The sequence below is a fragment of the Salmo trutta genome, chromosome 27 (assembly GCF_901001165.1).
Source record: "Salmo trutta chromosome 27, fSalTru1.1, whole genome shotgun sequence".
NCBI classification, from domain to species: domain Eukaryota; kingdom Metazoa; phylum Chordata; class Actinopteri; order Salmoniformes; family Salmonidae; genus Salmo; species Salmo trutta.
In genome coordinates this window covers 30,278,394-30,306,050 of record NC_042983.1, presented here as the reverse complement: position 1 = coordinate 30,306,050, position 27,657 = coordinate 30,278,394, and the positions used below count along the sequence as shown (strand labels likewise).

Sequence of the window (27,657 nt, the reverse complement as noted above, 5' to 3'; positions counted from 1 at the left end):
ACAGCATAAATATGAGGTAAACAAAACACATGGGAAGGAATACTCAGAAACAGCAGAGTTTGAATAGGTATTGTAATATTAATCATTGAAAAAGGAGTCCTCGTGTGCGTGTGTGTGTGTGTGTGTGTGTGTGTGTGTGTGTGTGTGTGTGTGTGTGTGTGTGTGTGTGTGTGTGTGTGTGTGTGTGTGTGTGTGTGTGTGTGTGTGTGTGAGTCTGCCCGCCGGCGCTCTGGCAGTTAGTGTGGCTCTCAATGTTTTTTACACAAAACAACAAACATAAACATCAAAGATGTGTGCTGTCTCAATGGAAAACTTTCTCACCCTCAGCTCAACCATCAAATAATCCTTTTCTCTTAACTCGAATCTCAATAATCAGATAGGTAGTCATATCTTTAAGTGAGGTCATTATTGGTCACATTCTACGATGTACAGAATGGAGTACAATCTGAGGACTTTAAATATATTGTGTATTTATATGCTGCTTTTCTTGACAAGGGTTCACTTAAAGAGATGTCAATCTTGATGCAACTTTCCTGGTTCAATAAGATACATCAAAATAAATATGCTATAGAAGGAAACTCACCTGCTTCTGTGCATCAATTAGATCACGTTGTTGAGCAACTAGTTGATGATAGAGATAGATGGCCATCTAGTGGCCACCAATGTCCACTGAACAACAGGGTATAACAAAAAGGAATATTCTCAGTTTGTGGTATTGAGTTGCCTTTGCCAAATTGACATAATAGGGTATAGGATATATCAGTTTCCCTGAGCAGAGGTAGTGCATCCCTGCCAAACTATCCTGCAATCTCTGCAAGAATGGACTTGATTGATCTGACAGATTTCCTGATTTCAAATCAAATCAAATATTATTTGTCACATGCTTCGAAAACAACAGGTTTAGACTAACAGTGAAATGCTTGCTTATGGGCCCTTCCCAACAATGTAAAGAGAAAGAAAATAGAGAAATAATATATAAGTAATAATACAATTAATAACAAATACACAATGAGTAACTATAACTTGGCTCTATACATAGGGTACCAGAACCGAGTTGAGTTGATGAGCAGGAGTACAGGGTAATTGAAGTAGATGTGTACATACACTTAGTGTATAAAACATTAAGAACACCTTCCTAATATTCAGTTGCACCCCCCCTGAAACAGACAGGGAACTGTTGAGTGTGAAAAACCCAGCAGTCTCAGTTGTCTCAAGGCTTAAACATTTTTCTTTAACCTTTCTCCTCCACACTGATTGAAATGGATTTAACAAGTACATTTACATCATTTAGCAGACTTACAGTAGTGAATGCATACATTTCATACATTTTTTTCTCCATACTGGTCCCCCGTGGGAATCAAACCCACAACCCTGACGTTGCAAACACCATGCTCTACCAACTGAGCCACACAGGACCAAGTGACATCAATAAGGGATTATAGCTTTCACCTGGATTCACCCGGTCAGTCGATGTCATGGAAAGAGCAGGTGTTCATAATGTTTAGTACCCTCAGTGTAACTAGGAATAAAGTGACTTGGCAACAGGGTAGATAATAAACAGAAGCAGCAGTGGATGTGATGATTTTAAAAAAACAGTTTGTTCAAGAAGGGTCAATGCAGATTTCATTTCAATTATTATTTTTTTACTTTACTTTATTTAGTAAAGATTTTCTTAACTTTTATTTTCTTAAAACTGCATTGTTGGTTAAGGGCTTGTAAGTAAGCGTTACACGGTAAGGTCTACTACACCTGTTGTATTCGTCGCATGTGACAAACAACATTTTATTTTATTTAATGGTATACCCATTGATTGTTATGAGGAATGAGAAATTAGGAATGTGTTACCTTTTCATAAACCAAAATCTAAGGTTGTGTATCCATAATGTCTAGACTTATCAGTCACCTCTTCTGGAGGGCTTCTGGAGGGAATTGAATGATAAAGAATTGGGTTAGAATGGAATGGAGTTCCTTTTTTCTCATAGTTTAATCCTGCCAAGTAGCCACAGCACAAATAGTAGCACAAATGCAATACAAGCACAAGCACAAATACAATACAATATGTTAAATGTTCCTGTGGCTGTCAGCTAACCCAAGAGGTCCTAACCTCTTGATGAGGTTTTGTACCAAGGTCACTACTCTATTTGCTTGCTTCGGAGAGTGCGTTCCACACTCTTGAGACCCTCGCGCCCATACCTTTGGGACAGACTCTCGATGGCCTCACCAGGGTGCCATCCCACTTCCGACACCAATGTACAAGTTCAGGGATAGCTCCGGCCACTTCTGCTGTCAGCCCAACCCCTTAACCTTTACACCAAGAGGTCTAAACATCTGGACAAGGTTGCTAACTGTACAAAGGTCACAACAATATCATCAACTAAAAATACCATTGAATAGCAGGAAATAGCCCAGATTTAGCCTTTTCTGATAGTTTGTGAATCCTGAAATCAATATATATTTTCTGATGGAAAATGTTAGGGACTGTTTTTACTTTAAATACGAAATGACATGAGCAGCATACTCCACTAAACCCATAATAATATGTCATATTTATATTTTCTCTCCTATTTCCTATACTAAAACATGCATCATGATTAAAAACACAGTCAATAACGTCTCTCAATTCAATTCAAGGGGCTTCATTGGCATGGGAAACATATATTAATATTTCCAAAGCAAATGAAGTAGATAATATACAAAAGTGAGAAAAAAAACTATAAAAATGAACAGTAAACATTACACTCACAGAAGTTCCAAACGAATAAAGACATTACAAATGTCATTTTATGTATATATACAGTGTTGTAACGATGTACAAATGGTTAAAGTACAAAATAGAAAATAAATAAGCATAAATATGGGTTGTATTTACAATGGTGTTTGTTCTTCACTGGTTGACCTTGTGGCAACAGGTCACAAATCTTGCTGCTGTGGTATTTCACCCAGTAGATATGAGAGTTTATCAAAATCGGGTTTATTTTCAAATTCTTTGTGGATCTGTGTAATCTGAGGGAAATATGTGTCTCTAATATGGTCATACACTGGGTAGGAGGTTAGGAAGTGCAGCTCAGTTTCCACCTCATTTTGTGGGCAGTGTGCACATGGCCTGTCTTCTCTTGAGAGCCAGGTCTGCCTACGGCAGCCTTTCTCAATAGCAAGGCTATGATCACTGAGTCTATACAGAGTCAAAGCTTTCCTTAAGTTTGGGTCAGTCACAGTGGTCAGGTATTCTGCTACTGTGTACTCTCTGTTTAGGGCCAAATAGCATTCTAGTTTCCTCTGTTTTTTTGTTAATTCTTTCCAATGTGTCAAGTAATCTTTTTGTTTTCTCATGACTTGGTTGGGTCTAATTGTGTTGCTGTCCTGGGGCTCTGTGGGGTGTGTTTGTGTTTGTGAACAGAGCCCCAGGACCAGCTTGCTTAGGGGACTCTTCTCCCTCTCTTCTTAAAACTTGTTTTTCAGCCACTCCACAAATTTGTTGTTAACAAACTATAGTTTTGGCAAGTCGGTTAGGACATCTACTTTGTTCATGACACAAGTAATTCTTCCAACAATTGTTTACTGATAGATTATTTCACTTATAATTCACTTATAACTGTATCACAATTCCAGTGGGTCAGAAGTGTACATACACTAAGTTGACTGTGCCTTTAAACAGCTTGGAAAATTCCAGAACATTATGTCATGGCTTTAGAAGCTTCTGATAGGCTAATTGACATCATTTGAGTCAAATGGAGGTGTACCTGTGGATGTATTTCAAGGCCTACCTTCAAACTGAGTGCCTCTTTGCTTGACATCATGGGAAAATCAAAAGAAATCAGCCAAGACCTCAGAAAAAAATATTGTAGACCTCCACAAGTCTGGTTCATCCTTGGGAGCAATTTCCAAATGCCTGAAGGTACCACGTTCATCTGTACAAACAATAGTGCGCAAGTATAAACACCATGGGACCACGCAGCCATCAAACCGCTCAGGAAGGAAACGCGTTCTGTCTCCTAGAGATGAACGTACTTTGGTGTGAAAAGTGCAAATCACTCCCAGAACAACAGCAAAGGACCTTGTGAAGATGCTGGAGGAAACAGGTAGAGTCCTATATCGACATAACCTGAAAGGCCGCTCAGCAAGGAAGAAGCCACTGCTCCAAAACCGTCATAAAAAAGCCAGACTACGGTTTGCAACTGCACATGGGGACAAAGATCATACCTTTTACAGAAATGTCCTCTGGTCTGATTAAACAAAAATAGAACTGTTTGGCCATAATGACCAACGTTATGTTTGGATGAAAAAAGGGGAGGCTTGCAAGCCGAAGAATACCATCCCAACCGTGAAGTACGGGGGTGGCAGCATCATGTTGTGGGGGTGCTTTGCTGCAGGAGGGACTGGTGCACTTCACAAAATAGATGGCATCATGAGGCAGGAAAATTGTGTGGCTATATTGAAGCAACATCTCAAGACATCAGTCAAGAAGTTAAAGCTTGGTCGCAAATGGGTCTTCCAAATGGACAATGACCCCAAGCATACTTCCAAAGTTGTGGCACAATGGCTTAAAGACAACAAAGTCAAGGTATTGGAGTGGCCATCACAAAGCCCCGACCTCAATCCTATAGAAAAGTTGTGGGCAGAACTGAAAATGCATGTGCGAGCAAGGAGGCCTACAAACCTGAAACACTTACACCAGCTCTGTCAGGAGGAACGGGCCAAAATTCACCCAACTTATTGTGGGAAGCTTGTGGAAGGCTACCCGAAACATTTGACCCAAGTTAAACAATTTAAAGGCAATGCTACCAAATACTAATTGAGTGTATGTAAACTTCTGACCCACTGGGAATGTGATGAAAGAAATAAAAGCTGAAATAAATAATTCTCTCTACTATTATTCTGATATTTCACATTCTTGAAATAAGTGGTGATCCTAACTGACCTAAAACAGGGACATTTTACTAGAATTAAATGTCAGGAATTGTGAAAAACTGAGTTTAAATTTATTTGGCTAAGGTGTATGTAAACTTCCGACTTTAACTGTATGTGTGACTTCCATGTTGAGGCCCTCTTTGCAGGGGAGGGGCATAGGTCTGATCTGAGGGGGCCTAAATGGGGTGTGGGCATGGTTGACTTGAGGGGGTGTTGATTGGTTGCGGTGGGGGTGTGTACATGGCTGGTGGTGTTGTGGTCTGGATGTAGGTCCTCTCAGCGTGGGTCCTCTATGTGTAGGTCTGGGCGGGGTGTCTAATGATCTGTTGCTCCTGTGTGAAGTGTTGGGGCTGCGTTTGAGAGCGATGTCCTGTAGAGTCCAGGTGAAGGTGGGCACTGCTGCCTTGTATAGGTGGACCTGGTCACAGAGGCTGTTCAAATACAGGGTGGAGTGGTGGGCCGGGAAAACATTTGGTTTTGAGGCACAGTCATGGGAAATACTTGCATTTACCCACTGTATGGTAGCAGGGTGGAAGTCTTTTCGTGGTAGCAGGGTGGAGATAACCACTTGTGCATTGGGGAACGTAGAATAAGCTTTTTCAATCACTCCCTTCAGTGCTGTGGCCACCCTTTCCTGCTGTGTTCTCAGGTCATTTGTGCCTGTGTGTATTATTATGTGGCTGGGTGTCCCTAGTTGGTCCTCAGACAGAAGGTCTAGGGCGCGCTGGGTGTTTGGACACCAGAGTTTAGACACACTGCGTTTGGGAAAATGTTTTTTTTCTTGTATATATTTCCCATTTGAGTCCATAAGGAGTACAATCTGCGTCTTGTGTATGTCCTCAGTGGGTGTCAGGAGGGCTATCAGGGTGGCTGACAAGGGGGGTGCTCAGAGGGGGTGAGATCCCCTGGGCTTGGGGTTCTTCGTTTGTCTGTTCTGCTGTGATGTCGACGCTATGGTCAGGGTCTGGTGTGGACTGTTCTGCTGTGGTGTTGATGCTTTTGTCGGGAGCTGAGGTGGGCTGTTCTGCTGGCTTCTCTGTGGGGGTGGCCACCTCTCTAGTGGGTTGTTCTCTGTCACATGCCATCCCCCTCACTCTCTCCTCCAGCAGTCAGATCCTCTCCTCTAGTGCTCTGTTCTTCTCCTGCTCTTGCTTTTTATATTTTTGAAGTTGTCTCACCACAGTCCAGAGTGCAGATATGTCCCTCTCCACCTCCAGGTCTCCGGGTCTAGTTAAGGGGGTGTTGTTGTGCTGGACTGTTGTCTGGGTCTGTGCTGACTGGAGTGTAATCACCTGCTGTTCCAGCTCCACCTGCCTTACCTCCAGCTGGGTGAATTTATCCTTCATTTCAATGAGGGGGTAAAACTCTGTGCTGGGAGATTGACTTTACGCTTGGGGTTGCTCGTCTGCTGGGTTATATAATGAAGAGGTCTGGTCTGACCCGCTTGGGGTGGGGGTATCTTTCTCAAGGGAGAGCTTCTCCTGCTGGGATAATTCTTTGATTAGGTGTTAGTCAGATGAAACTGGGGTTGCCCTGAACCAATACTGTTCCAGACTTATAGAGATTTACATTAGCTGACTCAGAGTCCTTGTTGTCTAGTATCCTGAGTTTCCACCCCTTGTTAACCCCCCCCACCCCCCACCCCCCTTAACAGAGGGGTAGTGTGCTAATATAGCACTGTGCCATGCCAGGGGATAGTTTGTGTGGAAGATGAGGTTGCTGATGTTCCCATTTTTTAAATAGTCAGCAAAAAGTGTGTCTTGATTTTCCATAAGGAGCTTCATTTTGGGATATTTTCTTGCCTTATCATTCTATACATACACAGGGTGCTGTATTTAATTACCTCTGAACAGCGAGAGGCAGCTTCTAAGGCCTCTCCATTTGGTTGGAGTAGACTGTTCCACTCTCCTGCCATTGTTGGGCTAAAGGTGTTTGACACTTCTCACTTGACAAGTCATTGCTAATTGAAGTTGTATCAAGCTTGGCAGCCTTAATTTAGCATTCTGTCCTTATAAAGTCATGTAATGTATTTTTCTTTTTGGCTTTTGGAAATAAAATATAGCTTCAGACTAAACATTACTCACTCAGTTCCAGGTTGGATGGTGTTTTCAGGTTTCTGTTGTTTTCCAGAGCATTTGCTGTATAGAGTTGGAATAATAATCCTTGGTAATTGTAAGCCTTCCATGTGATTCCGTAATTCCGTCCCAAATCAGGTTGTAAGTTTTGATTTGGAGTGAAGGTTATGTTGTAAAAGGTAGCATCCTGTATATGTTCCTGATAAAAAATCTAAGTTTATCTAACTCTAAATCTATCTTTTTTTAAAGGTCTCTCTCGCTCGCTCGCTCGCTCTCACTCATCTATCTATCCTACCCTGCCTTTCTAAAGTCTTCGAAAGCCAAGTTAACAAACAGATCACCGACCATTTTGAATCCCACCGTACCTTCTCCGCTATGCAATCTGGTTTCCGAGCGGGTCAAGGGTGCACCTCAGCCACGCTCAAGGTCCTAAACGATATTATAACTGCCATCGATAAAAGACAGTATTGTGCAGCCATCTTCATCGACCTGGCCAAGGCTTTCGACACTGTCAATCACAACATTCTTATCGGCAGACTCAACAACCTTGGTTTCACAAATGACTGCCTCGCCTGGTTCACCAACTACTTCTCAGATAGATTTCAGTGTGTCAAATCGGAGGGCCTGTTGTCCGGACCTCTGGCAGTCTCTACCGGGGTGCCACAAGGTTCAATTCTTGGGCCGACTCTTTTCTCTGTATACATCAATGATGTCGCTCTTGCTGCTGGTGATTCTCTGATCCACCTCTACGCAGACAACACCATTCTGTATACATCTGGCCCTTCTTTGGACACTGTGTTAACAAACCTCCAGACGAGCTTCAACGCCATACAGCAGTCCTTCCGTGGCCTCCAACTGCTCTTAAATGCTAGTAAAACAAAATGCATGCTCTTCAACTGATCGCTGCCCGCACCTGCTCGCCCGTCCAGCATCACTACTCTGGACGGCTCTGACTTAAAATACGTGGACAACTACAAATACCTAGGTGTCTAGTTAAACTGTAAACTCTCCTTACAGACTCACATTAAGCATCTCCATTCAAAAATTAAATCGAGAATCGGCTTCCTATTTCGCAACAAAGCATCCTTCACTCATGCTGCCAAACATATCCTCGTAAAACTGACTATCCTACCGATCCTTGACTTTGGCGATGTCATTTACAAAATAGCCTCCAACACTCTACTCAGCAAATTGGATGTAGTCTATCACAGTGTCATCCGTTTTGTCACCAAAGCCCCATATACTACCCACCACTGCGACCTGTATGCTCTCGTTGGCTGGCCCTCGCTTCATATTCATTGCCAAACCCACTGGCTCCAGGTCATCTATTTTTTATTTATCCATTATTTTACCAGGTAAGTTGACTGAGAACACGTTCTCATTTGCAGCAACAACCTGGGGGAATAGTTACAGGGGATGAATGAGCCAATTGTAAACTGGGGATTATCAGGTGACCATGACATTTTGAGGGCCAGATTGGGAATTTAGCCAGGACACCGGGGTTAACACCCCTACTCTTACAATACATGGGATCTTTAATGACCTCAGAGAGTCAGGACACCCGTTTAACGTCCCGTCCAAAAGACAGCACCCTACACAGGGCAATGTCCCCAATCACTGCCCTGGGATACTTCTTTTTTCTTTTTTTTTTTTTTTTAAGACCAGAGGAAAGAGTGCTTCCTACTGGACCTCCAACACCACTTCCAGCAGCATCTGGTCTCCCATCCAGGGACTGACCAGGACCAACCCTGCTTAGCATCAGAAGCAAGCCAGTAGTGGGATGCAGGGTGGTATGCTGCTGGCTATATGTCTTTGCTAGGTAAAGCCCCACCTTATCTCAGCTCACTGGTCACCATAGTAGCACCCACCCGTAGCACACGCTCCAGCAGGTATATTTCCCTGGTCTTCCCCAAAGACAACTCCTCATTTGGCAGTCTTTCCTTCCAGTTCTATACTGCCAATGACTGGAACGAATTGCAAAAATCACTGAAGCTGGAGTCTTATATCTCCCTCACTAAATTTAAGCATCAGCTGTCAGAGCAGCTTACTGATCATTGCACCTGTACACAGCCCATCTGTAAATATCCCACCCAACTACCTCATCCCCATATTGTTATAAATTTTTTGGGCTCCTTTGCACCCCAGTATCTCTACTCGCACATTCATCTTCTGTACATCTATCACTCCAGTGTTTAATTGCTAAATTGTAATTATTTCGCCAGTATGGCCTATTTATTGCCTCACCTCCCTAATCTTACTACAGTTGCACACACTGTATATAGATTTTTCTATTGCATTATTGACTGTATGTTTGTTTATCCCATGTGTAACTCTGTGTTGTTTGTGTCGCATTGCTTTGCTTTATCTTGGCCAGGTCGCGGTTGTAAATGAGAATTTGTTCTCAACTAGCCTACCTGGTTAAATAAAGGTTAAATAAAATAATACAAATAAACTCATGAATCAGATTATTTTACTAAATCCATCACCGGAGGGCACACTTTTTGTCGCGTGCACTAACATTTCTTCATTCCAGCCACAAGGGGGAGGTATTGATTATGATACTGAACCGAGTTGTCTGCTTCTGGCTGCTAGTCTGCCCATCATCATCATTCTATCATCGTCGGGGTCTGGCTGGCTGGGATAGCAGAAATTGCTGGTTGTTGTATTTGCGAAGGAACTGTCAAAGCTCAATCGCTTTGGCTGAAGGATGTGGGATTAAAAGAAAATAAAAGGACAAAATACCTCCCTGGATTTAATTTGTTCCACGATACTGTCTCTGCTTCGAAATGTCGGGGAAAATAGAGAGTAAATCAGGTAAGCACGGTTAGACTGGACTAAATAGCTAACGGCAGCTAGCTAGGGTTTCCACTAAATAACACAGCTACACATTCAGATTCCACAGCCACAAAGAGAAAATATAGCGTGTTGGTCTTAATTTAAGGTTAGGGTTATTACGGTTAGGTTGAAAATATGAGTTGAAGAAGAGAAATTGTATAAATGGGCGGGGTTTAGCCATAATTAGGATTTTGTGGCTATGTTAACTAGTGATGAACTCTCGCTAGATCCTAGTCAGTCTGTGATTTGTCTGCCTTTCTTGTTCTAGCTAGAAATACGGCCGCATCACCCACCAAACTTTCACATTCTGTCGCAGCGTTAGCTAGGCAGCTACTACCTAGTCAATATTGGTCAAACATTCAATCAGTGTTTAACTAGCTAACATTAGCTAGTAAACCAGGCAAAGTTAGATTGCTAGCATTGGCTAGGCTACCTACATGGTAGCCTAGCTAACTGAGTTAACGTTATTGAAATGGGAAAACACAACCTTCATATTTTGTTGCAATGTTGCTATATATATATATATATTCGCATTTAATTAGTTATCTAACTAGCTAGTTTTTATATTCTGAAAAGAGCTGGTGGCGAATTTATAGAATATCTAGCAAACTAGCTAGCTAAGATAACTAAGTAACTTTCGAGCTAACGTCAGCTGTCGAGCTAGTCTGCTGTAGTTCGAATAGAAAATTGTTTTGACAGTATTGATAGTAACGTTAACAAGGTAGCTAGTTAATTATAGCTACATCATAATCTAGTTTGCTTGTCACTGTTACTTATAAAATACACAGTAGCCGTCATTCATTCTAGGCTACCTGATAAATAGGGTCTAGCTAGTAATGTAGTAGTGTTTTCTCCATCCCTATGATTTACAGCCAGTAGCTGTCAGGGTTGGTTATTACCCTCCACCACCTGCTCTGACCTTCCTGATCAGGGACTAGCTATTCGAGGAGAATAACAAGTACTTTCTCATTCACAGTGTGAGAGTCTTGCCCTTCTCATGGGTTATGAGAACCAGTGTGAGTCATAGTTCACTGAAAACCTTCCTACATCCTCTGGCTGGAGAGAGTCACTTCTAACTACTTCAGTCAAGTGTCCCCATCTGTAGCCAGTATGTATGTGTTCTATGTATTTAGTGAGTTGACACTAGAGAGCTAGTTGAGACTGCTAAGGAGTTAGTCAACCCATCTTTTTTGCCACCTTCAAATGAATTGGGTGTGTTTATGATGAAATGTGTTACTTATACCTGCCATACAATTCAGGAATGATCAGATTAAAGTTTGTAATGTTTCAGAGAGAACTTCAGGCCTATTGATTTGCTCTCTCTTGGGTTGTTGCGGGTTTAGAAATGTACATACATCTGGAATTCTAAATGTCAGGGCCAGCACTAATCTCAGGAGGTGTTGTTCACTACTGGTTCATGGTGAACTAGAAGTGGTAGGATCAGGATGTCCTTGTTGAGTGTGTGCTGTGATTCTGATCAGTGGCAGCTGGTTGGTGTAGGTTGAATGACTGTGGACAGGCTAACGCTTTAATAACAGTGTTGACTCATCGGATGTGTAATTCCAGTGGTGTTCAAATGAGCTGATTAGATATAATCTTCTCTAGTCTTAAGTGGCCATTGGCAACACATTCCTTTTTGATTGATGAAAAAAAAAATGTGTTGGCTATCTAGGAGTGCATATTAAGAGCTTCCCAGCAGTGGTTGTCAGAGGAAGGCCTTCTTGCTGCCATACAAAGTAGATCCTGTCCCTTTGGGCTCGAACCAGGGACCTTCTGCACATCAACAATATGCACTCACAAAGCAGCGTTACCTATCACTCCAAAAAAGCCTTGGTCCTTGGGGCGCAAGGGAACTAGCTTACTTCAAGTCTCAAGGGGAGTTTCATCACTTGCACAAGGGATGCTACTAGCATACCGCCCAACAAGCTATCGATTCCAAATGGGCTAGGCGACACAGATGGGTGGGGGTAATTGCGGTACTGTGTTTTATTTTAAATGATGTCATTTTTATGTTTTGCAGGCTAAATGTTACCAGAGCCAGCAGATCAGTTTGGAACAGTCTGAGGGCCAATTGTATATGTGTTTTCTCTTGTAGCTATGATTCTTGATACTTTCTCACTGAGAGATAACTATAGAGGCTATGTCTTTGTTGTGGCCAAAAAAAATACAATTTACCTTCATCTTCCGTAATCCTCCCACTAGTTCTCTGCAGTTCCTCTTGGTCTAGGGCCGTATCCACAAAGCGTCTCAGAGTAGGAGTGCTGATCTAGGATCTATCCATACAATCATATTAATTATGAACAAAACCCCCAAAACTGATCCTAGATCAGAACTCCTACTCAGAGACGCTTGTGGAAACGGGCCCTGATAAGTTCTGATGCATCATTATGCGTGACCTACATTTGTGGTTCTTTTGGGGGCCTACTAACAGTCATGACTCAGTCATGCTAGCCAGCAGATCCGACCCACTTGTTTACAACTGCTTACAGCTGCACTAGTGTAGGTAGAAGCCACAGCATCCATTTTGGAATGGCAGTGTCAGCCAATCAGCTATTTTTGTTGTTCATTGAGACATGCCATTCCATAATGGCTGCTGTTGCTACTGCTAGCGAAAAACAAAAAAAATGCTTTGTCACACACAGGATGGGTGCAGTGAAATGTGTTGCTTTACAGGGTCAGCCATAGTGGTACGGCACCCCTGGAGCAAATTAGGGTTGAGTGTCTTGCTCAATGGCACATCAACAGATATTTCACCTTGTCGGCTCGAGTATTCGAACCAGCGACGTTTCGGTTACTGGCCCAACGCTCTTACTGCTGGCCCTACATGTCCTCCTCTCCCTCCCAGAACGGCCCAGATGTAGGTTCTAGCATGAGGACGAATATGGACATTTTCTTAACGAGCAGTCATTCAATCTTCTTGTTGTAGGAAACGGAGGGCAGAGCATGCCGCCATCCACATCAACCTGGCTGTAGTGGAGCGGGTCGAGAGCTTCGAGTTCCTCAGTGTCCACATCACTAAGGAATTAGCATGGTCCACACACAGGAGGCTAAAAAGATTTTGCATGGGCCCTCAGATCCTCAAAATGTTGTACAGCTGCACCATTGATAGCATCTTGACTGGCTGCATCACCCCTTGGTATGGCAACTGCTTGGCGTCTGACAGAGGCACTACAAAGGGAAGTGCGTACAGCCCAGTACATCCCTAGGGCCGAGCTCCCTGCCATATTGGACCTCTATAACAGGCGATGTCAGAGGAAGGCCCTTAAAATCGTCAACGACTGCTAAATAGTTAACCAAATAGCTACCCGGACTATCTGCTATTTACACTAACTCTTTTGATTCATCACATACACTGCTGCTACTGCTTATTATCTATCTTGTTGCCTTGTCACTTCCGCCCTACCCATATGTACATCAATTACCTCGTACCCCTGCACATCTACTCAGTACTGCTACCCCGTGTATATAAACCAAGTTATCGTTACTTGTGTATTTATTCCTTGTGTAATTATCTTTCTATTATTTTTATATTTTTCTCTCTGCATTGTTGGGAAGGGTCTGTAAGTAAGCATCTCACTGTTAGTCTACACAATTTGATTTGATAGATAGATTTGATAGATAGATTTGTGTAACAGTTGGGATAATGGGACAATTCTAAGTGCAACGCATTTCTCATCCCTGAATTGATGTAAGTTTTTTTCCGAGCCATATCTCGCGCCAGCTCCACAGTGTCTTAATATACACAGGAATGCTGTCAGACCCTAGTGCAGCTGTAAGCAAGTGGGGTGTATCTGCTGGCTACAGTCATGCCTGTTCTGGCCTCGCCTTTCTTTACAACCATGGTGGAGAGATTTCCACCCTTGCACAGAGACCGAGCAAACAGGGGAGTGGTTACTGCACCCTCTTGCTCATGTAAATGTTATTTTCAAGTTAGCTAGACTGGCTGTTGCAGTTGGATATATAGCAGTCATGCCATGTTGTTAAAAGTAGCTAGGAACACTTATTCTCTACACTCAAAATAGTAATTGAAGAACTAAGCTAAGTTCCAGTAGCATTGTGTTCTAGTTAAATTAGTTTTGAAATAGAAGAGGAAGTAATGAGTAGGACCCGGAAGTTCTAAAACAGGCTATGGAGGCTAACGTCTAAATGTATCTATTACAGGAAGTGAAATGGTTCAGCCCTCACAATGTTGGAAACTGATGCCTTGGCCATATAGGCTAGGTTATCTTTAGGTTTAATAGTCAGGCTGCTTGAAGACCTGAGAGCAAAGTGACCCTTTATAGCTTGTGGAGCAGCGGGACATGTCAAGGAAGTACATTCAACAACATCAGAGAGCCGTCAGAACCCATACATACAAAGGCTCCTTTTGGCATTTCAATGTCATGGTGTTGGTGTAAAGTAGGAGCAAAACGTTGTGTTATACAGAGGAAACCGAAACATTGGTCCTGAATTTGGACATCTGCCTGTTCTGTTTAAGTTCACGCTGACATGAAGGCACAATGTTTTACTACCTCTTTATTGTTGTGATTTCTGATGATTGTTCCCTAGTTCTTCTATTTTATCTTGACCTCATTTGTTGTTGAATGTCCAAAGATGGATCAATTCTGTCGCTCATGATCAATTAATTCATTTTCTTAGTAACTCAAGCACTGCTCAATTGTTTTTGTGCCCTGTTTGCTATTGGGCTATTGCATTGGAGTGTTTCTTGCAACTCATTATAATGGCCTCTGTGTATTAGCCTACTTGATGACTGGGTGTGCCGTAGATGTTGCTGGCAGTAGATGTGAGCAGCAAACGTGGGCTTTTTTGTATTGCTTCAACCTGTCTACACCGCTTAAATCAATGAGCAACTCAATGTTTTGGCTAGTTAATATATGGGGTGCTTATATTTGACCTGTTTCACACATGTGTAACCTGTACAAGTGTGTGGTGTGAAATACAAAAAAACACATTTCCATATCCCACTCCCCCTCAGAGAGTGGGGTCACGGCATGGGATCAGCCATTATTGATGGCGACCCGGAAGCAATTAGAGTTAAGTGCTCAAGGGCAGCCGGCCGGCCAGATAGCTGGGTTCAGCCAGCCAGATATGTAGGTCCGGCCGGCCAGCCAGTTAAGATCAGCCATTATTGACCGCGACCCTAGAGCAATTAGGGTTAAATAGGGTTAAGTGCCCAAGGGCAGATCAATAGATTTTTCCTCTAGTTGGCTCTGGGATTCGAACTACCAACCTTTTTGTTACTGGACCAACACTCTAACTGCTAGGCTACCTGCCGGTGTAAGCTGTTTATTGAAAGTCTTGACTGAAATAATAGTGTACAGTTATTGTGGTGGGACTTGGGGTACATACAGTCTTTATTCACACCCACATTTGTGTCCGCCTATCTTGATGATCACTCTTATCGCTGAATACAGAAATGATATGAAGGCAATAGATTTTATTGATTTCTTCTGGAGACCTAGTGGGCATTAGCGAGATTCACGGTGTTGTTGTCCTTTCCACATGATGCCTATCTACCATTGGACACGTGTCCGAACTCCGGTGAATGTAAGGCCCCTGCTGCTCAGGCAAGACTTGAGTTGAGCAGACAAGCTGTTGCCACGGGTGTCTCCAGGGGCAGAGTTGAGATGAGCAGACAAGCTGTTGCCACGGGTGTCTCCAGGGGCAGAATTGAGTTGAGCAGACAAGCTGTTGCCACGGGCGTCTCCAGGGGCAGAATTGAGTTGAGCAGACAAGCTGTTGCCACGGGCGTCTCCAGGGGCAGAATTGAGTTGAGCAGACAAGCTGTTGCCACGGGCGTCTCCAGGGGCAGAATTGAGTTGAGCAGACAAGCTGTTGCCACTGGCATCTCCAGGGGCAGAATTGAGATGAGCAGACAAGCTGTTGCCACAGGCGTCTCCAGGGGCAGAATTGAGTTGAGCAGACAAGCTGTTGCCACGGGCGTCTCCAGGGGCAGAATTGAGTTGAGCAGACAAGCTGTTGCCACGGGCGTCTCCAGGGGCAGAATTGAGTTGAGCAGACAAGCTGTTGCCACGGGCGTCTCCAGGGGCAGAATTGAGTTGAGCAGACAAGCTGTTGCCACAGGTGTCTCCAGGGACAGAATTGAGTTGAGCAGACAAGCTGTTGCCACGGGCGTCTCCAGGGACAGAATTGAGTTGAGCAGACAAGCTGTTGCCACGGGCGTCTCCAGGGGCAGAATTGAGTTGAGCAGACAAGCTGTTGCCACGGGCGTCTCCAGGGGCAGAATTGAGATGAGCAGACAAGCTCTGGTATGCTCCCATGGTGATTCAGTGATCCAACTCGATTCAAAACGTATTTTTTGGCGTCTGATAAGAGGGAGCATACCAGAGTTCCAGACAGTCCTTATTTTTTTTAATACATTTTTCTGTCTTGCAACTGAGAAATTGGATGTGCATATTCTTCTCTTTTCTACACTTCTATTACATTTCATGTACAGTGGCAAGAAAAAGTATGTGAACCCTTTGGAATTACCTGGGTTTCTGCATAAATTGGTCATAAAATTTGATCTGATCTTCATCTAAGTCACAACAATCGACAAACACAGTCTGCTTAAACTAATAACACACAAACAATTATACGTTTTCATGTCTTTATTGAACACACCGTGTTAACATTCACAGTGCAGGGTGGAAAAAGTATGTGAACTCTTGGATTTAATAACTGGTTGACCCTCCTTTGGCAGCAATAACCTCAACCAAACGTTTTCTGTAGTTGTGGATCAGACCTGCACAACGGTCAGGAGGAATTTTGGACCATTCCTCTTTACAAAACTGTTTCAGTTCAGCAATATTCTTGGGATGTCTGGGGTGAACTGCTCTCGAGGTGATGCCACAGCATTTTAAATCGGGTTGAGGTCAGGACTCTGACTGGGCCACTCCAGAAGGCGTATTTTCTTCTGTTGAAGCCATTCTGTTGTTGATTTACTTCTTTGTTTTGGGTTGTTGTCCTGTTGCATCACCCAACTTCTGTTGAGCTTCAATTGGCGGACAGATAGACTTACATTCTCCTGCAAAATGTCTTGATAAACATGGGAATTCATTTTTCAGTCTGATAGCAAGCTGTCCAGGCCCTGAGGCAGCAAAGCAGCCCCTAACCATGATGCTCCCTCCACCATACTTTACAGTTGGGATGAGGTTTTGATGTTGGTGTGCTGTGCCTTTTTTTTCTCCACACATAGTGTTGTGTGTTCCTTCCAAACAACTCAACTTTAGTTTAATCTGTCCACAGTATATTTTGCCAGTAGCGCTGTGGAACATCCAGTTGCTCTTTTGGGAACTTCAGACGTGCTGCAATGTTTTTTTTGGACAGCAGTGTCTTCTTCCGTGGTGTCCTCTCATGAACACCATTCTTGTTTAGTGTTTAACGTATCGTTGACTCTTCAACAGAGATGTTAGCATGTTACAGAGATTTCTGTAAGTCTTTAGCTGACTCTCTAGGATTCTTCTTAACCTCATTGAGCATTCTGCACTATGCTCTTGCAGTCATCTTTGCAGGATGGCCACTCCTAGGGAGAGTAGCAACAGTGCTGAACTTTCTCCATTGATAGACAATTTGTCTTACCGTGGACTGATGAACATCAAGGCTTTTAGAGATAATTTTGTAACCTTTTCCAGCTTAATACAAGTCAACAATTATTAATCTTAGGTCTTCTGAGATCTCTTTTGTTAGAGGCATGGTTCACGTCACGCAATGCTTCTTGTGAATAGCAAACTCAAATTTTGCGAGTGTTTTATTTTTATAGGGCAAGGCAGCTCTAACCAACATCTCCAATCTTGTCTCATTGATTGGACTCCAGGTTAGCTGACTCCTGACTCCAATTAGCTTTAGGAGAAGTCATTATCCTAGGGGTTCACATGCTATTTCCAACCTACACTGGGAATGTTTAGATTATGTATTCAATATAGACAAGAAAAATGCAATAATTAGTGTGTTATTAGTTTAACACACTGTGTCTGTCTATTGTTGTGACTAAGATGATCTGATCACATTTCTGACTAATTTATGCAGAAAACCAGGTAATTCCAAAGGGTTCACATACTTTTTCTTGCCACTGTACGTCCGAAATACAGATTTAGTTCAAATTAAGTGAACTTCACCTTTACCATTGCCTGATCATCCATTCTGTAGCTATTTCAGAAAGATGTTTACCATGATCTGCCCATGGGAAGACAGAGATTTACTGGGATCTGATGATCAACCTTTTCCTGTAAAACATTCTCACGTCATAGTTTCCAAACTGGTCAAAGCAACCTAGTTAGCCAGATGATGACTTGTTGTGACTCTATTCTGGAAACTCATTAATTTTGTTCATTGCTGGCAGCAGGCAGTCACAATGACAACAACGTGCCTGTTTTAGCGGAAGGGTGGCACATCCCCAGAGACTGATGGGCACAGCCAGGAATTCACAGCAAACACTGGATGAGATGAGCAGTGAATGGACATCCAGACTGCATTCCTCCTCATTGACTCTATAGGCAGAAGCATTTCACCCCCAGTTGTGAAGCCTGCTGATTCTCTCTCGAAAGCCATTGACAGCTCCTATCCCTGGCAGGAGTCCCATGCTTCTGTACACAACGGAAGAGCAGCACAATCATTGGTGTTTATTTATGTACTCAATATTCAGTTTCAACCCCCCCTTTTCAACCATTTAGTATGGGCATGCCAGCAGCATCAAGCTTTTGTTTTCAGTTTCTCTGCAAATCTTCACTACCTCGCAGAGGGGAAATGGTCTGTATCCTGTATAGGCTACCTGAGGTGTTTTGAATGCTGTGCTGTGTACAACTAGTGCCTTCCAAATAGACTTCACTGATGCATAATGTAGCTTAGCTTATTAAGCCCCTCTGTTCAATTTTAGTTTGTAGTCAAATAATATTTCACTTTTGTTTAAATAGTCTGGTTTTCAAGGGAAGCTCACTTAAATTACAAACTTAAGCTACATACACTGAACAAAAATACAGTATAAATACAACATGCAACAATTTAAAAGATTTAACTGAGTTACAGTTAATATAGGCCCTAAATTCATTAGGCCCTAATCTACGCATTTCCCATGACTGGGAATATGTATATGCATCTGTTGATCACAGATACCTTAAAAAAAAAAGGTAGGAGCGTTGATCAGAAAACCAGTCAGTATCTGGTGTGACCACCATTTGCCTCATACAGCGCGACACATCTCCTTCACATAGAGTTGATCAGGCTATTGATTGTGGCCTGTGGAATGTCCCACTCCTCTTCAATGGCTGTGCGAAGTTGCTGGGTATTGGCATCCCAGAAATGCTCAATTGGGTGACATCTGGTGAGTATGCAGGCATGGAAGAACTGGGACATTTTCAGCTTACAGCATACAGATGAGCTTCCCTGAGACGGTTTCTGACAGTTTGCAGAAATTCTTTGGTTGTGCAAACATACTGTTTCATCAGCTGGTGGCTGGTATCAGTGATCCCGTAGGTAAAGAAGCCTGTACTTCCGGCGCCGACAGAGATGGCCGCCTCGCTTCGCGTTCCTAGGAAACTATGCAGTATTTCGTTTTTTTATGTGTTATTTCTTACATTGTTACCCCAGGAAATCTTAGGTTTTATTACATACAGTCGGGAGGAACTATTGGATATAAGCGCAACGTCAACTCACCAACATTACGACCAGGAATACAACTTTCCCGAAGCGGATCCTCTGTTTGGTCCACCACCCAGGACAATGGATCGGATCCCAGCCAGCGACCCAAAACAATGGCGCCGCAGAAGGGTCTTCTGGTCAGGCTCCGTAGACGGGCACATCACGCACTGCTCCCGAGCATACTACTCGCCAATGTCCAGTCTCTTGACAACAAGGTAGACGAAATCTGAGCAAGGGTTGCCTTCCAGAGAGACATCAGAGATTGTAACGTTCTTTGTTTCACTGAAACATGGCTCACTCGGGATACGTCATCAGAGTCGGTACAGCCACCTGGCTTCTTCACGCATCACGCCGACAGAAACAAACATCCCTCTGGTAAGAAGGGCGGGGGTGTATGCCTTATGATTAACGAGACGTGTTGTGATCATGTTCACCTGACCTAGTGCCGACCGCATTATCTACCAAGAGAATTCTCTTCGATCATAATCACAGTCGTGTATATCCTCCCCCAAGCAGACACCTCGACGGCCCTGAAAGAACTTCATTTGACTCTATGTAAACTGGAAACCACATATCCTGAGGCTGCATTTATTGTAGCTGGGGATTTTAACAAGGCTAATCTGAAAACAAGGCTTCCTAAATTTTATCAGCATATCGAATGCACCACCCGGGCTGGCAAAACCATGGATCATTGTTATTCTAACTTCCCGCGACGCATATAAAGCCCTCCCCCGCCCTCCTTTCGGAAAATCTGACCACGACTCCATTTTGTTGCTCCCAGCCTATAGACAGAAACTAAAACAGGAAGCGCCCGTGCTCAGGTCTGTTCAATGCTGGTCCGACCAATCGGATTCCTCGCTTCAAGATTGCTTCGATCACGTGGACTGAGATATGTTCTGCATAGCGTCGGACAATAAAATTTATGAATACGCTGATTCGGTGAGCGAGTTTATTAGCAAGTGCATTGGTGATGTTGTACCCACAGCATCTATTAAAACATTCCCCCAACCAGAAACCGTGCATTTATGGTAGCATTCACGCAAGGTGACCGGAAACATGACCGAATACAAACAGTGTAGCTATTCCCTCCAAGGCAATCAAACAAGCTAAGCGTCAGTATAGAGACAAAGTAGAGTTGCAATTCAATGGCTCAGACACGAGAGATATGTGGCAGGGTCTACAGTCAATCACAGACTATAAAAGGGAAACCAGCCCCATCGCAGACCACGACGTCTTGCTCCCAGACAAACTAAACAACTTCTTTGCTCGCTTTGAGGACAATACAGTGACACTGACACGGCCTGCTACCAAAACCTGCGGGCTCTCCTTCACTGCAGCCAACGTGAGTAAAACATTTAAACGTGTTAACCCTCGCAAGGCTGCCGGCCCAGACGGCATCAGAGCATGCGCAGACCAGCTGGCTGGTGTGTTTACGGACATATTCAATCAACCCTTATCCCAGTCTGCTGTTCCCACATGCTTCAAGAGGGCCACCATAGTTCCTGTTCCCAAGAAAGCGAAGGTAACTGAGCTAAATGACTATCGCCCTGTAGCACTCACTTCCGTCATCATGAAGTGCTTTGAGAGACTAGTCAAGAACCATATCACCTCCACCCTACCTGACACCCACTCCAATTTGCTTACCGCCCCAATAGGTCCACGGACGACGCATTCGCAATCACACTGCACACTGCCCTAACCCATCTGGACAAGAGGAATACCTATGTAAGAATGCTGTTCGTCGACTACAGCTCAGCATTTAACACCATAGTACCCTCCAAACTCGTCATTAAGCTCGAGGCCCTGGGTCTCGACCCCGCCCTTTGCAACTGTGTCCTGGACTTCCTGACGGGCCGCCCCCAGGTGGTGAGGGTAGGTAACCACATCTCCACCCCGCTGATCCTCAACACTGGGGCTCCACAAAGGTGCGTTCTCAGCCCTCTCCTGTACTCCCTGTTCGCCCATGACTGCATGGCCATGCACGCCTCCAACTCCATCATCAAGTTTGCAGATGACACTACAGTGGTAGGCTTGATTACCAACAATGACGAGACGGCCTACAGGGAGGAGGTGAGGGCCCTCGGAGTGTGGTGTCAGGAAAATAACCTCACACTCAATGTCAACAAATCAAAGGAGATGATCGTGGACTTCAGGAAACAGCAGAGGGAGCAGCCCCCTATCAACATCGACGGGACAGTAGGGGAGAAGGTGGAGAGTTTTAAGTTCCTCGGCGTACACATCACAGACAAACTGAAATGGTCCACCCACACAGAGAGCGTGGTGAAGAAGGTGCAGCAGCGCCTCTTCAACCTCAGGAGGCTGAAGAAATTCGGCTTGTCACCAAAAACACTCACAAACTTTTACAGGTGCACAATCGAGAGCATCCTGTCAGGCTGTATCACCGCTGGTACGGCAACTGCTCCGCCCACAACTGTAAGGCTCTCCAGAGGGTAGTGAGGTCTGCACAATGCATCACCGGGGGCAAACTACCTGCCCTCCAGGACACCTACACCACCCGATGTCACAGGAAGGCCAAAAAGATCATCAAGGACAACAACCACCCGAGCCACTGCCTGTTCACCCCGATATCATCCAGAAGGCGAGGTCAGTACAGGTGCATCAAAGCGGGGACCGAGAGACTGAAAAACAGTTTCTATCTCAAGGCCATCAGACTGTTAAACAGCCATCACTAACACAGAGAGGCTGCTGCCAACATACTGACTCAACTCTAGCCACTTTAATAATGAAAAATGGATGTAATAAATGTATCACTAGCCACTTTAAACAATGCCAATTTATATGTTTACATACCCTACATTACTCATCTCATTTGTATATACTGTACTCATTTACATTTAAGTCATTTAGCAGACGCTCTTATCCAGAGCGACTTACAAATTGGTGCATTCACCTTATGATATCAGTCAATCACAGACTATAAAAGGGAAACCACACTCCGAGGGCCCTCTCCTCCTCCACCACACTTCGTCTATACCATCTACTGCATCTTGCCTATGCCGTTCGGCCATCGCTCATTCATATATTTTTATGTACATATTCTTATTCATTCCTTTACACTTGTGTGTATAAGGTAGTTGTTGTGAAATTGTTAGGTTAGATTACTTGTTAGATATTACTGCCTGGTTGTAACTAGAAGCACAAGCATTTCGCTACACTCGCATTAACATCTGCTAACCATGTGTATGTGACAAACAAAATTTGATTTGATTTGGATGTGGAGGTCCTGGGCTGGCACGGTTACACGTGGTCTGCGGTTTTGAGGCCGGTTGGACGCACTGCCAAATTCCCTAAAATGACATTGGAGGCGGCTTATGGTAGAAAAATTAATATTAAATTCTCTGGCAACAGCTTTGGTGGACATTCTTGCAGTCAGCATGTCAATTGCACATTCCCTCAACACTTGAGACATCTGTGGAATTGTGTTGTGTGACAAAACTGCATATTTGAAAGTGCCCTTTTATTTCCCCAGCACAAGGTGGACCTGTGTAATGATCATGCTGTTTAATCAACTTCTTGATATGCTACACCTGTCAGGTGGATGGATTATCTTGGTAAAGAAAAATGCTCACAAACAAGGATGTAAACAAAGTTGTGGACAAAATCTGAGAGAAATAAGCTTTCTGAGCATATGGAAAGTTTCTATGATCTTTTATTTCAGCTCATGAAACATGGGACCAACACTTTACATGTTGCGTTTATTTTTGATCAGTGTATTTATTTCCTTACCTTGTTATCAGTCTATGGAAAGGAAAGACTATAGTCAACATTTTTGGGTTTGTTTACGTAGCCACTGCCACAATCCGCTAACTGTAGTTAGCAACTTCCTTCAAACTGCACACAGAGACATAAAAATGGTATCCACGAGTTCATCTGGGGAAGTAGATAAATGGCTTCATTGCCATAATCCTGAAGTATCCCTTTAAGGTCAGCGGGCTAACAGTCTTGTGGAGCACAGAAGTCCGGGTTGGCTGGTTTTGAACCCAACCGGTCACACAGGCATGCACAGTGCAGCACCGCCAGCAGTCAACTCTTAGAGGGCCGCGATGGGAGCCAGATTGTTTGGAGATCATGAGAAAACATGTAGTATTGTAAATAAACTGCTAGTTGCCATAGCAGTGGTCTATCCAGATTCGGGGTGTTGGGGTTGTGGGGAATCGCTGCTCTCATAACAGTGAGCACGAGTGAGGGTACGCCTTTTGTCATGTAGTGTGTTAAGTCACCACTTAAACACTCCCTAATAAAGAGTCCCATTATGCAACACGTCATTCCGCAGGTTCTCTCATAAAGCTGATGTCATTGTGTCCCAGCCCCTTTGTCTGTGCGGGTTGCTAAAGGATTCATTTGGGCCATGGCCTTCATGCAGTTAACAATGAAAAACGGGCAGATGAATTATGAGGACAGATTACAAGGCTCTCACACAAATGCACAAAATCTTCAGAGGATCTCTCCTATATTGATTGTTCTTCAGAATTTACGTGCTTACTATTTCTTATAGGCCGAAGTTCTGAACAAATGCAGTTGGGAGAGGTTGTGTTTCATGTAACGTTAAATGAAAGTTCCATAGTTTGACGTGTGGTGTCTCAAAGTCACTTTCTAACTAGTGTTCTCTCAATTCACACTCCCTTGATTATGAAGATTAGCGGTTCTTCTCTTAACTCTGCCTCTCTCTTTCCCTCTCCTCCTCAGACTCCCAACGCTCCCATTTGTCTTCCTTCACCATGAAGCTTATGGACAAATTCCACTCTCCCAAAATCAAAAGGACACCCTCAAAGAAAGTTAGTAAGCCGCCTTTAGAACATGGCGTCAAGACTGCGGAGAAACCTGCAAACAAGGTGTGTTTTAATGTATATATTTCTCCCTCTACATAGGCCTCAAGCTTTTGCTGTGCCCGTCTCAAAAATTGCAATTAGTTGTGGATTTATATCCTACAAGAGTGAGACTGTGAAGGCAGTGACAAACAAAGCCTCATGCAATGCAATAATCACACAACCAAGATGCCATTAATAAAAGTAATGCCACCCCACCAAGTTCACGATTGCTCTCACGTTGTCTTACTTTTACAGAGTCTGAGTCGGTTAGAAGAGCAAGAGAAAGATGTGGTCAGTGCCTTGCGTTACTTCAAGACCATCATTGACAAGATGGCGGTGGACAAGAAGGTGCTGGAGATGTTACCAGGCTCTGCCAGTAAGGTCCTGGAGGCCATCCTGCCTTTAGTCCAAGTGGACGCAAGGATCCAGCACAGGTGAGTCTGGCCCAGGGGATATACTGTGCATTCGGAAAGTATTCAGACCTTTAGACTTTTTCCACATTTTGTTATGTTACAGCCTTATTCTAAAATGGATTAAATAGTTTGCTTTCCTCATCAATCTACACACAATACCCCATAATGACAAAGCAAAACATTTTTCTATGATGTATTTTGCAAAAACCTGTTTTTGCTTTGTCATTATGGGGTATTGTGTGTAGATTGAGGGGGAAAAAATATTTGATCAATTTTAGAATAAGGCTTTAACGTAACAATGTAGAAAAAGGGAAGGGGTCTGAATACTTTCTGAATGCACTGTATCTGGAGCTTGTTGGCCCATTGAGGGTTTTTAGACAACGCTTCAACCGTCACGAGACGAGATCCAGACAAATGTCATTTTAAGGTTGCTGATTATATTAGTTTTAAGGTTCATGAGGAACCTTCAAAGACTGATACAGAATTGCCAACCAACCATGGAGTGTTTTTGTCAGTCTGTTAGCCCAATCTTTCCTCTTGGGTGTTCACAGCTCGGGGGTGTCCTCCTGTCTGAACCGTGTGTACCAGAGTCTGGGCAATCTCATCCGTTGGTCTGACCAAGTCATGCTGGAGGGGGTCAACCTGGATGATAAAGAAACCATCGTTACCGTCACCACTGTGATCAAGGCAGTGCTTGATGGTGTTAAGGTAACGGTAGCATACCAGACCGTCACCACTGTGATCAAGGCAGTGCTTGATGGTGTTAAGGTAACGGTAGCATACCAGACCGTCACCACTGTGATCAAGGTAGTGCTCGGCAGTGTTAAGGAAAGGTTAGCATACCAGACCGTCACCACTGTGATCAAGGTAGTGCTCGGCGGTGTTAAGGTAACGTTAGCATACCAGACCGTCACCACTGTGATCAAGGTAGTGCTCGGCGGTGTTAAGGTAACGTTAGCATACCAGACCGTCACCACTGTGATCAAGGTAGTGCTCGGCGGTGTTAAGGTAACGTTAGCATACCAGACCGTCACCACTGTGATCAAGGCAGTGCTTGATGGTGTTAAGGTAACGGTAGCATACCAGACCGTCACCACTGTGATCAAGGTAGTGCTCGGCGGTGTTAAGGTAACGTTAGCATACCAGACCGTCACCACTGTGATCAAGGTAGTGCTCGGCAGTGTTAAGGTAATGTTAGCATACCAGACCGTCACCACTGTGATCAAGGTAGTGCTCGGCGGTGTTAAGGTAACGTTAGCATACCAGACCGTCACCACTGTGATCAAGGTAGTGCTCGGCGGTGTTAAGGTAACGTTAGCATACCAGACCGTCACCACTGTGATCAAGGTAGTGCTCGGCGGTGTTAAGGTAACGTTAGCATACCAGAAAACAAGTAAACATGAAATGTGAGACATCTCAGATTATGTGTACCATTTCATGCACGTTATGGTTTTTGGAGAAATGGTAGCTAGCCGAGTACTTAGTACTCTCTCGGTAAGAGATGGTAAAAATGCCGATGAAGTTGTCTAGCATTTATTAACTGCACACGGTGATTGTCCACAGGAGCTAGTGAAACTGACCATAGAGAAACAGGAGAATCCTTCCCCCACGTCTCCTGTCAAACCAGTGCCAGTGGCCACCCCACCCGAAAGGTGAGTGAGCCACGGAGGACATCAATACACTTCTCCACTAACCTCATTCTCTCATATATATTTACTGAACATATCAGACTTGATGGTAATTGTACAAGATGTAAAACAACATCAGTAAACAACTTGCATACCCACAGTGCTGCTGAGCCGCCTGCCAATGAGAAGGAGAGTCTGGACAAGAGCTCAGCCACGTCCCAATCTATGGAAGTCCTGACTGAACCCACTGGAGAGGAGGAGGAGGAGGAGGTGGTGGCCCCGCCAAAACCCCCTCTCCCTGGCCTCAAGATGGCTGAACACAAGTAAGAGCTCATTTCATGGAGATAGTGTCTGTTTCATAGCTTCAATATACAGTAGTTGATCAATGGAGCCCCCCTATCACTGACCCAGACATGTTGCTTCAGGCAAGTCCAAGTCAAGTCTCCAGTATCTCACCTCTCTTTCTTCAAATGGCACAGAGCTGCATATCAATATCATGATCCACGCAGGATACCATTGCTTTCAACAGGATGCCATTGCATTCAGACTTAATAAACTGCTTCGGAATGGGAAAAGTTTAACCCCTCATAAGATAATTGAATTGACTGCTCTCAGTCACAGCACAAGGCAGGGTCAAGTCTGCACTGAAGTAATTGCAGTAACAAATCACTGTTTAGCCAAGACTCAAGTCCCCAACTCTGTATACTTGTTAGGCCTGCCGATAGCGCAGCACACAGCTCTCTTGAAGCCAACACCAATTTATCAACTGAAAAACGTTCATTGTATACCACTCATCACGTTGAATGTCCTTGGATTACAGGCCAATGTGATTGCCGCTCGTCTCTTTACAAGAAGACAAGAGAGGTACAATAACTGGGAAACTGTGTTATAAGTAGTCTTGATTCTTTAGAAAGCTTTATAGACTTTGAAGGGGGTAATAAAGGGAGATGTCAGAAATTACACTTCCTCTGGTGAGATAACTATCATGGCACCATCTCTGAGGCTCTTTTCTTTTGGGAGAAACTGGGCTCAGCAGAGGCTGGTGAGTTTATGGCCAGAGAGTGACAACAAGAAATGGAAATGGACCAGATTCCAGAGCCCACCACAAACACACTGGACAGCAGCATATCCATATACTTCAAAATACTTAAAGGCTCTTTGTCTTTCCTTTTGCTCCGAACAGTAGCTCTCTGAATGTCACCTTGCCCGCAGCAGGTGCGAGTAGCTCTCTGAATGTCACCTTGCCCGCAGCAGGTGCGAGTAGCTCTCTGAATGTCACCTTGCCCGCAGCAGGTGCGGGTAGCTCTCTGAATGTCACCTTGCCCGCAGCAGG

The 27,657-nt window shown here is 43.9% G+C and overlaps 1 protein-coding gene across 5 annotated transcripts in view; it reads left to right on the top strand.

The window, feature by feature from the left end:
* The first annotated feature begins 9,534 nt into the window (after positions 1-9,534).
* The window catches only part of rapgef1a (Rap guanine nucleotide exchange factor (GEF) 1a), a 46,319-nt gene continuing 28,196 nt past the window's right edge, over positions 9,535-27,657 (top strand). For all 5 annotated transcript variants that reach the window (XM_029717769.1, XM_029717768.1, XM_029717767.1 and 2 more), the window contains exons 1-6: positions 9,535-9,797; positions 24,162-24,307; positions 24,539-24,717; positions 25,248-25,404; positions 26,260-26,348; positions 26,486-26,647. In XM_029717769.1, the coding sequence (XP_029573629.1) occupies positions 9,770-9,797; positions 24,162-24,307; positions 24,539-24,717; positions 25,248-25,404; positions 26,260-26,348; positions 26,486-26,647 (761 nt within the window). In that variant the 5' untranslated portion in view covers positions 9,535-9,769. The remainder of the gene's footprint in view (positions 9,798-24,161; positions 24,308-24,538; positions 24,718-25,247; positions 25,405-26,259; positions 26,349-26,485; positions 26,648-27,657) is intronic.